The 12,665-nt window shown below is 34.9% G+C and overlaps 1 protein-coding gene across 1 annotated transcript in view; it reads right to left on the bottom strand.

The window, feature by feature from the left end:
• LOC145255855 (metalloprotease mig-17-like) overlaps nt 1–10,482 on the bottom strand; it is an 89,705-nt gene extending 79,223 nt beyond the window's left edge. The window contains exon 1 of the mRNA XM_080114621.1: nt 10,168–10,482. Within this exon, the coding sequence (XP_079970747.1) occupies nt 10,168–10,324 (157 nt within the window). The 5' untranslated portion in view covers nt 10,325–10,482. The remainder of the gene's footprint in view (nt 1–10,167) is intronic.
• Between the last annotated feature and the right edge of the window lie 2,183 nt (nt 10,483–12,665).

The following is a 12,665-nucleotide window of genomic DNA, read 5'->3' on the forward strand; positions in this document are numbered from 1 at the left end:
AGGCGCTTTCCACAGACGAAGATATCAGGTTTCACATACAGATCACCAGGAGCGGGTGTGTACATGACCTTAGTTTTCTTAATGCTAACTGTCAATCCGAAGCAGGTACAAGCATTTATGAAGAGATCCATCACTAATTGCATATTTACTGGAGAGTGTGTCACCAGGTCAGCATCATCATCATACAACAGCTCCCTAACAAATCCATCACTGTTTTGGCTTGGAATCTTCTAAGGTTGAACACCTTTCCAGTCGTTCGGAATCTTATATAAACACCCATATCACAATCGCGGAAACCATACCAGAGCACAGCAGTTAGATAGAACGAAAACAATGTTGGTGCAGCTATACCATCTGCTTCACACCATTATCACTGGGGAATTCTTCCGATAATCGACCATTGAAGTTGACGCGACCTTTTACGCTATGATGAAGTTGCTTGACCTTTTCCGTAAAAGCAGGTGTTCAGACAAATTTTTCCAGCACTTTCCAAAGAGCCTCACGGTTGACGGCGTCAAATGCCTTGGTTAAGTCCAAAAACACCTGGCAAAGAGGCATACACTGCTCAATATACTTTTCCAAAAGCCGTCTAGCAGAAAACGACATATCCACTATATCCATATATATATATATATATATATATATATATATATATATATATATATATATATATATATATATATATATATATATATAGAGAGAGAGAGAGAGAGAGAGAGAGAGAGGGAGAGACAAGAAGGAAAGATATTGACAATAGAAAAAAGATATTGTTGCTTATTTAAATATCTTTTTAGGGTTACAAAATTTAATAATAGCTACGAGCTTCCTTCAAAAAGTTTCCAGACATTTTCTACAGGTATTTAAAATTATCTAAAAAATTATTTAAAAACCACTGTGTCATTGCTATACATTTTATAAGATGACTGACCAATTTTTATGATTTCAGGTTCAGCTACAGCAGAAATTGGAATACACCCCACTAAAGCCTGATTGTCACAGCTGCTGAATTTAAAAAATGCAATCTGGACATGAGTAAAGTTTAGAAAAACGACATGCAATGAAATTCTGCTTTAAACTTAGGAAAAATGCCACAGAAACGTATGGAATACTTCAGACTGGTTTTGTGACCATCTTGCATGAATCAAGTATCCGTTTTGAGTGGCATAAGAGATCCAAGAAAGACAGGGAATCTGTGAGGGATGATGAGAAGTGTAGGAGGAGTAAAGAAGCCAGAACACCAGAGTTGATTCTCCGCATAAAGAATTTCATGGATAAGGACCGACGTGTGTCCATAGAGATAATTGTGCAGTTTGATGTCGGTGTAAGAACTGCAATTATTCGTGAGAAATTGAAGATGCGGAAAATTTGTGCTAGTGCACAAGTCCATCCTTGTTACAGACTATTTGACAAAGATGGACATCAAAACACTTCCTCACCTTCCATATAGTCCAAACTCGCTTCTTGTGAGTTTCGGTTATTCCCTAAGCTCAAGGAAAACTTTACAACCTGTGACGAGAACATCACCAACATGACCTCTCACAACATCAAATCCAGCCTGATCGGCACCTTCACCCGAACTCCCTCCGGCGCTTGTGGAAAAGGCATGCTCCCAGTTCTGGACCCGTATCGAGGCAGTAGTTGAGACTGAAGGCGGTTACATTGAACAGATTTCAGCTCTACTACATAATCAAGTTATCTGAATTGATTTTCTTCAATAAAAATCTCAAAATAAAGCTGTGGTGTTGTTTTGTTTAGGGCGACAAATTTATCCTTCTACCCAAAATATATCTATAAAAGTGAGAATGTGTGTGTGTTGACACTTCTCAACCTATATACTCAACGAATTTTTGTTCTACAGACTTTAAATTTAATATATAGGGTATTCCGACATGTGGAAAACCTTTTAGTCTGTTTTCATGTGGAAAAAAGGGTCGCTAAAGGAGTAAAAATTGAAAAATTGGTATTTGGGGGCCATAAGGTTTTTGCCTGCTTGTCAACTATTTCATGACTGCGCATGCGCGAAGCGTTCACATGGCAGCTTCTTTATGTTAAGAATGAGTAAATTTAAAAACACCTTTTAAAGAACGTGAAAAGCTAGTCTAATGATTATCTTACTTGATTCACTGTTTATAAGTTTTGGTTTTGATCTCAGCTGGAGTATTTTTTACTTACAAGAAGTGAACTGTTTAGAAAATAACATAATACGAGGGGCGTGCAATAAATAATACCCCTGACCCACTTCCATTTGTCTGATGTAGCTGAAATTTTCATGTGCAATGATTTATATCTCTACAGGTTATGTGGCAAATTACAGCTCTGAACTAATTGTGGTTTCTGTTTTACAGGTGTTTGAACTGAGTCAGGTGTGAAATGGAGCCTGTTGAATGTCGAACAGTGATCCGGTTTTTGTATTTGAAAGGACGCACACCACAGGAGACTTTTGATGAAATGAAAGAAACTTATGGTGATAATGCCCCATCATATGACCTTGTAAAACGCTGCCATCGTAAATTCAAATATGGCCGGAAGTCTGTGGAAACAGTTCCCAGACCTGGTCCCCCCATTCTGCCATTAATGAGGCATCTGTCCGTCAAGTTGAGGCTGTCATTTTGGAAGATCGGCGCATTACTATTCGCCAAATAGCCCAAGATGTCAAGATTAGTACAGGGTCTGTGGAAACTATCATTCATGACCATTTACATATGCATAAGGTGTCTGCCAGATGGATTCCCAGGTTGCTCACACTATTCCAGAAGCGAGAACGCGTCGAGTGCTCGACGATGAATTTGGAGATGTGCCAAGAAGATAAGTCACAGTTTTTCAAAAGACTGATTACACAGGATGAAACCTGGGTCAATCACTATGATTCAGAGACCAAAGCCCAGACAATGCAGTGGAAGCACTTGGACTCACCACCTCCAAAGAAGGCAAGAGTGCAGCCCCCTGCTGGCAAGGTCATGCTCACAGTCTTCTGGGACCAGGACGGAGTACTGATCACAGATTTCCTGGCAAAGGGTACCACAATTACAGGAGCCTATTATGCTTCACTTTTGAGGAAATTCAGGGGGGGGGGCTATCAAAATCAAGAGGCGGGGCAAGATCAGCAAAGGTACCCTCCTACTGCAGGACAACGCTCCAGTCCACAACTCGCATGTCGCCAGATCAGAAGCACGGGCGTGTGGTTATGAAATCCACCTCCATCCTCCCTACTCTCCTGACCTTGCACCCTTTGACTTTCACTCTCCCCAGCCATGAAGTTGTTTTTGAAAGGAACGCGTTTCCCAAATGATGCAGCCTTGATTTCTGAAGCCACGTCGTGGTTGGAGGACCAACCTGCGGTGTTCTACCAAAACGGTCTCCAGAGCTGTGCCAAGTTTCGTTGCTCTACTGCTATGGGAAGTGGGTTAGGGGCATTACTTATTGCACGCCCATCGTACTCGCATGTACATGTGTCAGTTTCTTTTCGTTTCTTACTTCATTTTTTCAAAAGGAATTTAACGTTACGTTTAATACCAAACAACGCCGGGCACATCTACTACTCTATATATAAAATATAGTTTGTATGTTTATATGTTTAAATGGTTATATTTTTGTATGTTTACATGTTTAAATGTTTATATGTTTTTATATGCTTAAATGTTTATATGTTTAAATGTTTAGATGTTTATATGTTTATATGTTTGTATGTTTGAATGTTTATATGTTTATATGTTTGTATGTTGAAATGTTTACATGTTTAAATCTTTAAATGTTTATATGTTTATATGTTTGTATGTTTGTATGTTTATATGTTTGTATGTTTATATGTTTGTATGTTTATACGTTTATATGTTTATATGTTTGTATGTTTATACGTTTTTATGTTTGTATGTTTGTATATTTGTATGTTTGTATGTTTGTACATTTATATGTTTGTATGTTTGTATGTTGAAATGTTTACATGTTTAAATCTTTAAATGTTTATATGTTTATATGTTTGTATGCTTGTATGTTTGTATGTTTATATGTTTGTATGTTTGTATGTTTATATGTTTAAATGTTTATATTTTTATGTTTAAATGTTTATGTTTATATTTTTATATGTTTATATTTTTATATGTTCAAATGTTTAATTGTTTAAATGTTTATATGTTTATATTTTTATATGTTTAAATGTTTATATGTTTATATTTTTATATGTTCAAATGTTTATATGTTTTATGTTTATATGTTTAAATGTTTGTTTGTTTATTTGTGTATGTGTTTGTAATATTTGGGGTTCATATGTTTTTATGTTTGGACGTTTAAATGTTTGCATGTTTGTATGTTTGCATGTTTGCATGTTTGTATGTTTGGTTGAGGTGAACTCTGGACGCAATTAATCGATAATTTCGAAAATTTGGAACATTTTTGGAATTGTAAATATCCAAAAAGTTCTATTATAAGAATTTCGCGACAAAATCAAGAAATGAATATTTCACCTTTTCATGTCAAGTAAATTTACACTCGGGTTTTCCTTCTCACTTTGAGACAAGGTTAGTTTATTGTATGTACGTGCAAAATGAATGCCGATGCTAAAAATTTATAAATATTTTGACTCGTTCCTTTACTAAAAAATTCACAAAAAAATCAGGAAATTACCTAATTTTAATGAAATTTCAGTACTTATCAAATAATGATCAGGATATATAATGAACTCATCATCTTTATTTGAATCGTAATTGAAATGTATTATTTTGTTTAAAAAAAAACAATTTTTACTAAAGTTATGGTTTTTAGTCATAAAAAAAGGAATTTATTTAAAGCATCGTAAATTGTAAAAAAAAGAAGAAAAAAGAAGAGAGAATTTTTTTTTCAGGAACATTACCAAAAGCCCATAAAATGAAATTAACGAATTCGATATAACTTGAAGAAAAATTAATTGTTCGAACTACTGATATTACCATTGAATTAAGAATCGTTTTTTTTTTAATATTTTTACACAAAAACTTTTATTTGCTAAAAAAATATTTCTATTTTTTTTTTAGATTACATGTTTCGCGTAATTTTTATATGTAAGATTCTAATATTTTCTTTGCTTGAACGAACGTGAAACTTTCGGCGTAACATAATTGTTTATATAATCTTGAAAAAAAAAAAAAAAATTAAAAGCAGGAACACAGAATGGAGATGTAGTTCATCCAGATAATCATGAAGGTCTCTAGGACAAAAAAACAAAAAACAAAAAAACAAAAAACAAAAACAAAAAACAAACAAAAAATGTAGAAGTGGTGCACATGACTGGATACAAGAGATCCCTTCTCAATGTCATCAGAGAAATACGACAAAAATTTTTCGGCCATATAATCAGGGCTGACGGACTAAAGAAACTGATATGGAATGGCAATAATATGCAGAAACAAAAGCAAAATAACACAACCTACAAAATTCAAGTACAATTTTTTTTTTACATGGAGGTCAGTACTTATCAAGGCCCTAAGGCCACTCAGGGATAAGGGTTATTGCGTGTACAGTAATCAATGAGATAGTATTGTAGTAATCATTAGTATTGGAGTTTTGATAGAGTGTCTTAAGGGGGCGGTTTGTCAGGAATTTGTTTATGTTGGACTTGAGGACGTCCAAGTTGTAGTCAGGTGGGAAACAGACAAGCGGCAGAGAGTTCCACTGGCGTGCACTTCTAAAAAAGAAGCTTTGCTCATGGAATCTACGTTTGGATTTAGGCGCAGATAAAGAGTGGGGAAAACTGTTGACAGTAGTTTCAGCCAGACGAGTGTTTTAATTTAAACCAATTTGCAACAAAGAAAGAACCAACAATGAGCTCGCGAGAAAGACCGAGAACACGGAAGAATGGAAAGCCATGATTGTCAATATCTGCAAGACCAGGTCGGACACGAAGAAAGAAGAATAATGCTTCGCTTTTGAGGGAATTAAGAGAAGCTATTCAAAATCAATGGCGATGCAAGATCAGCAAACGTATTTTCCTACAGCAAGACAACACTCTGCTCCACAATATTCAAGTTGCCAAATAAGAAGTAGAGACAATTTCCTCATCTTTTACATCCTTTAACTTTCACTATTTCCGAGCCATGAAGTTGTCTTTGAAAGGTAAACGTTTAAAGTCAGATGATGCAACCTTGATTTACGAAGTTACGTCGTGGTTGGAGATTCAATTTGGGATGCGTTCTATAAAACCGTCGATAGAGTTGCATTAAACGGTGGAAGAAATGCGTAACTCTGGGTTGTTCTTATGTAGAGAACAGTGAGTTAGGAAAAATTAATTACTTATTTCACGTCCCCCGTACACACACACACACACACACACACACACACACACACACACACACACACACACACACACACACACACACACACTGTGTGTGTGTGTGTGTCGGGCATTCTTCATTCTTGGAGACTTATGCAGGTGCGAATGACGAGGACTACCGTCGACGGTGGCTGAATAGACGGGTCCTAGATTTGCACGGCTCTCTCTCTCTCTCTATATATATATTGAGAGAGAGAGAGAGAGAGAGAGAGAGAGAGAGAGAGAGAGAGAGAGAGAGAGAGAGAGAGGGCGTTCGTCAGTAGAGTCCTGATGACGACAGGAAAATGTCAAAACATTAATTGATCCGCGTAGACTCTTTACAATGTATATAATTTTACGTATAAAAGCTCTATATTGCATTGAGCACTTTTGAAATAATATTGATTTTAGCTGAGTTTACCAACGATGTTACTTTCTCTCTCTCTCTCTCTCTCTCTCTCTCTCTCTCTCTATATATATATATATATATATATATATATATATATATATATATATATATATTTATTTATTTGTGTGTGTGTTTTGTAATACGAGTCTATAATCTCTGCCAAATACGATATAAATCATGTATGCTTCGCCAGTGTTCAATATCGTATGAAATAACGGATAAAAAAAGAGATAAAAAGGAAGAAAACGCCTTCATTAAAAAGTTAAAAAGAAAACACAAAAATATAATGCAAAAATTGTAATGCGAAAAATATAATGCGTATTTAAAGTAAATTCTTTACAAATTAGACGCACTTTTTTTTACACACTATTTACGTATATTTTATATTAATTGCAAAGCTAACTTATTAGTTTTGAAAAATGAAATTTGATTAACTATTAAGTGTCACCTTTTGTAATTCAATTATTTTTTGTTTTAATATTTTTATATCAATATTTAATATATATTTTTTAATATAACAAACAATTCTGCTTCCTGGAAAAATATTTCAGTTGTGTTTTTTCTTTAACGGGAGTCAGGTGACTTGATGTTTATGAAAATGGATTTATTTCTAAATTGCAACTGAAAAGTCAAATTGATTTCTTCTCTTTTCATTAAAACAAATAAATTATTTTTTCTACACGAATAAATAAGAAAGATTTTATTTCAAATTTACATCGAACTTATGAATGAAATGCTTTTTTTTTTTTTAGTAATTTTTGGACCTGGTTTCCACTTTAACATTTTCCTTTGAAATGACGACTTTTATAGACTTTCGGATATGCTGAAAACGAATATCGCATTCAAATTTCCGCAAATTAGTTTTCCGGATATTAAGCAATGTCAGTTCTTATATTATTGTTGGTAGCCATCCTGGTACGCACGAGCGCGCGCTCGTGCGTGTAAACGCAAACCCGAGGAACTACACGCGTGCTCCCTCGTATCAGGATGGCCACCAGCAATAGCATAAGAAATGACATTGCTTGATATCCGGAAAACTACTTAATTACTTAAAATTTAAGTGCGATATTTGTTTTCAGCATACCCGAAAACCTTTAAAAGCTGTCATTTTAAAGGAAAATGCTAAGGTGTTAACAAGGTAAACATTTACCATTATTTTTTAACTAACAAATTTTGCGAAACCATAACGAGCCGCCAAAGTTAGTGTTATTATTATAAATCCACAGGAAAATATCTTTTTTTGTGGTTGAGTTACACACAACCTCCTTGCCTTTAGGTCGCGAGTCTTTATTTGTTTGCCTCTTCATGAGGGCAAGTTAGACAGAAAGTAGTGTTTTTATGAGGCACATACAACTTCTACAAAAGGGACCCCTGGATGGGACAAATATAAAAAAAAAAAAATGCCTCGTTCAAGAAGGATTCCCTCCCTTCCAATCGAGGATAGACATTACTTATTTATTCACAAATAAAAAAAAATTACAAATTAGGCACAAGGCCATCAAAAGTGTAGGAAATATAGGTTTAAGGAGGATTATTGGTCATCTATCAACCTTAATCAATACGACATAATCGCGTAGACACACAGGTTCCGATTATATCATTGAAGTTAAGCAACTGTTAGTCTGGTCAGTACTAAAATGGGCGACCATTTGGGAATACCAGGTGCTGCATGTGATCTCCGCTTATCTCGGCATTGTTTCCAGTCGTTCTGGATTTTGCTTTGCCGCTGGAATCAAAACAGTGCCGACTCAGAAGAGAAGTAGTTAGAGATTACGCAACCTTTACCTCACAATTCAATGCATGCCATCCTTCCAGGATGGTCAAATGGTCATCGTCGTTCTGACAAACGAGCATTCAATTCAATCTTAATCCCATTTCGATCCATTCAATTAAGCACTGTCCATTTAATTCTTCCTCCATTTTTTTCAACACGTTGACTTTAACGGTCGCCAAAATACCACATTTACTTAAAATATGCGTGATAATTTGACGTTGGTTACAAATATTTTATCAATTTGTAGATTAACGTCAAGTATTAAATATTTATTTTGGCAATATTGTAGATTAACACCATTCGCTATAAAATAAATGAGATTCTACTTTTTAAGCGTTTACGGATGTGAATAGCCTGAAAAAATATTTATTTTTCATAATATTGTAGATTAACACCATTTCCTATAAAATAAATGATATTCCACCTTTTAAGGCGTTTACTAGTGTTAATAGCCCGAAAAACTTGACGGAAAGAAGAAGAATGTTCTTTTAGAATTTAGAATGGGGATCAGTTATATATATATATATATATATATATATATATATATATATATATATATATATACATATATATACTATAATAATTATTAAATTAAACAAGCATATTTCCACACACACACACACACACACACACACACACAATTATATATATATATATATATATATATATATATATATATATATATATATATATATATATATATCTTTCTGTGGAAATATGTTTTTTCAATTATAGTTCACCTTTTATTTTTTTTTTTACCAATCCTTAATTTATGAAGCTCAATGTAATTACAGATTTTGCGCTACGAAACAGGTGCTGTCAAGAATTGTGAATGTCAACGTACTTAAAGGAATAAATTGTAAGATGGTCAACAGCATTAAATTTGGAATATAGACTTTTGTCATTTATTTGTTAACCCTAAGTCCGAGTGACAAAGTACAAAATCACACAAAAACAGTACACCTCCCCCTCCAAAAATAGCACAAAGTTTTTCTCTCACTACAAAAATGGTGAACTGTCCCTAAACGCTAGAATAGAACAGAAATGAGGGATCATTTTAAATTACATAATTGTCAACACATTGTCATATTAAAAACAGTGATGTATGAACAAATTACGAAAATTCATTGAAGTAGAAAATGATTTATAGCTAAAAGTAATTTTTTTACCAAAAATTAGAAGAAATTGCATTTTACCTACATGTTAACACCTTGAAGGTTGCGAATACAGGGAACATGCTTATCTCCTTTTTCGCCACTGTAGTGTCTGATGTTTTGTTTTAGCCGATATCGATAGACTTTTTTTTTTATTACTAAAAACACAATAGTAGTTGTTCTACTCGATGAATTTTCGTAATTTTTGGATATATTACTGTTTTCGACACGACAATTAAGTAAGTACTGTTGTCTTGTCTTAAAAACCACATATTTAAAAAAAAAAAAAATCGATGTGTCGACTCTATCTTAACAAGCACTAAAATGTTTATTATTTCAAATTAAGGTTTCAAGTAGTTACGTTGGCGAAGCATTGCTTCGCGAAGCAATAAATGAGCCGGCAAAGCCAGTTAATGTTATTATTATAAAGCCAAAGCCAGCAAGTTATCGCATAACGAAAGGTACGAATAAAGTTGCTGCTCGCCCCTGTTGTATACAAGAACCGATGGAGAGGGGAAATATGACAAGAAAGAAAAAGATGAATACTTACCGCTGACAACAATTTCCTTGGCTCCGGCATATTTGGGTAATTGAGGTAAAAATATCAGAAATAAAGCCGAATAACGAAGAATGGTCCAGATTAAAGGGGACATTGCGTTTTTCTGGGAGTGAATGACCGAAAACAGATAATGACAACGAGTTAGCATTGTTGCAGTCTATCTCTCTCTATTCATGTATATGTATATATCTCTCTCTCTATATATCTTTCGTTGCTCGTGGAAGAAACACTACTTTGCGTTCCTGTACCACCGGTTGAGCTAGAGGTTCTGATAAAAAGAGTTGGTGCGCGCCGGTTTTTATAGAGAACAAGTTTTCCTCAAGGCGGGTGGAGTGGAAACGAAGTGTGTGTGTGTGTATGTGTGTGTGTGTATATGTGTGTGTGTGTGAAAGAGAGAGAGAGAGAGAGAGAGAGAGAGAGAGAGAGAGAGAGAGAGAGAGAGAGAGAGAGAGAGACTCTTCTTTCCTTCTCTTATCGGCTGCAGCGTTTTCTGGTTTTGTGAGGGTCGTGTTGGAGGAGGGAAGGGGGCGCATATCGGCGGTGTGTTGCGTGAGAGAAAGGGGTGGGAGATGTTCGTGGATAGAGTGTGTGTGTGTGTGTGTGTGTGTGTAAGGGAGGGGGGTCAGGTTCGGCATGGCGATGTATGCTGGGGAGCGGCGGGGTTCTCCTAGGCGCGTGTTGATGAGGGCAGTGCCGGAGTGAGGGTCGGGATTTCCTTCGTGTGGCGGTGGAAAAAGAGGAGAAGAGAGAGAGAGAGAGAGAGAGAGAGAGAGAGAGAGAGAGAGAGAGAGAGAGAGAGAGAGAGATAGCAGACGTAAACAAATAATATTAATAAATACATAAATAAATAGACAAATAATAAATAAACAATTAACAATGCTGATGTTAATTGTGACGACGACGACGACGACCATAAGGATGATGTTGATGATGATGATGACGATTATGATGATGATGATGACGATGATATAAAATAAAAGATATAAACAAGAAATAGAAAATGAAAAAATAAAGATAAAAATAATAAAAAAAGTAAAACGAAGAAAGAGAATATGTGAAAAGAAAGGACTTCCCCTTCTTCTTCCCCTTCTCTTCCCCCCCTCCTTCTTCTGCTTCTACTACTACTACTACTACTGCTACTACTACTACTGCTACTACTACTACTACTACTACTACTAGAGCAATAATAATAATAATAATAATAATAATAATAGTAATGATAGTAATAATAATAATAATAATAATAATAATAATAGTAATGATAGTAATACTAATAATAATAATAATGATAGTAATAATAATAATAATAATAATAATAATAATAATAATAATAATTCGTAGATTTCGTCGTTCCAGCAAACCACAGAGTGAAGATGAAGGATACAGAGAAGCGGAACAAATACATGGAACGATCCAGAGAGCTCAAAGAAATCTCGAAGATAAAGAAAGTAACACCAATAATAGTAGGAGTATTGTGAACCATCCCGAAAAGCTTTGAAAAAAAAAATGGGAGAAATTGGAATCAAAGGGATGTCTGAGAAGATACAACGGATATCAATAATAAAAACGGATGAAATGTTAAGGAAAATTCACATGAGCCACAAGCTGGACATAAAGAAACAAAACATGGAATCATGAAAACTGAAAATATAGAATTGTAAGTTACCCCCCCCCCCCAATTGTAGTGTCACCATCGAGGAGGGTCAGGAAGGACGGAAAGACAGACGAGAGAAAACATTGGTCAGATCTCCACTGGATAAGTGTGAAGAGGATTGGGACCTTGGGGAGGCTTATTGCCATCCAAATTCTAGTGAAGACCAATCAATCGAAAAATCAATGGTAAACAGCTGTTGCGATAACGCAAATTAATTTGCAAAGGTTATTCAAAGAGATAGTGAGTACTGGAAATTATATACATATATATATATATAATTCATCAGGAGTTAATCTTTGGTATAACACAGAAGTAAAAAAAAAAACGAATTAAATTATCACGAATGAACAAATACTCAGGATATATGAGAGAAAAAAAAAAAACGGAATGGAATTCGTTTAAAATATGTACACACAATTATATAAAATGTATGTACAAATAAAATGGCGGGAGTATGGAAACGATTAAAATATATCCCAGAGCAAGTTCAACGATTTAATAAATTCCTTCTGTCGACAGAGAGAGGGCTTACGTGATATAATCGAGACTAACTCCAAAATCTTTAAATGATTTTGAGAATCAGCCCAGCGTAAGATTCTGAAACAATCCATTTTATATGCATTAGCACAAGGTGTTGGCCAATGGCAGATTCCGAGGTCGGAAAGGGGCGAAAGCAACGTGGCTTGACCAGTCGAATTTCTGCTGGAATATGCAGGTTAATGCGTGTTTTGCAAATTTAAGGAGGTTCGACCTACATAGCAAGCAGAGCACTGGCAATTGAATTCATAAATAATGTTGCTTTGTGTGGTGTAAGGCAAACTATCTTTCGTGACCA

Source organism: Euprymna scolopes, chromosome 31 (assembly GCF_053919585.1).
Source record: "Euprymna scolopes isolate OS-2025 chromosome 31, ASM5391958v1, whole genome shotgun sequence".
NCBI classification, from domain to species: Eukaryota; Metazoa; Mollusca; class Cephalopoda; order Sepiida; family Sepiolidae; genus Euprymna; species Euprymna scolopes.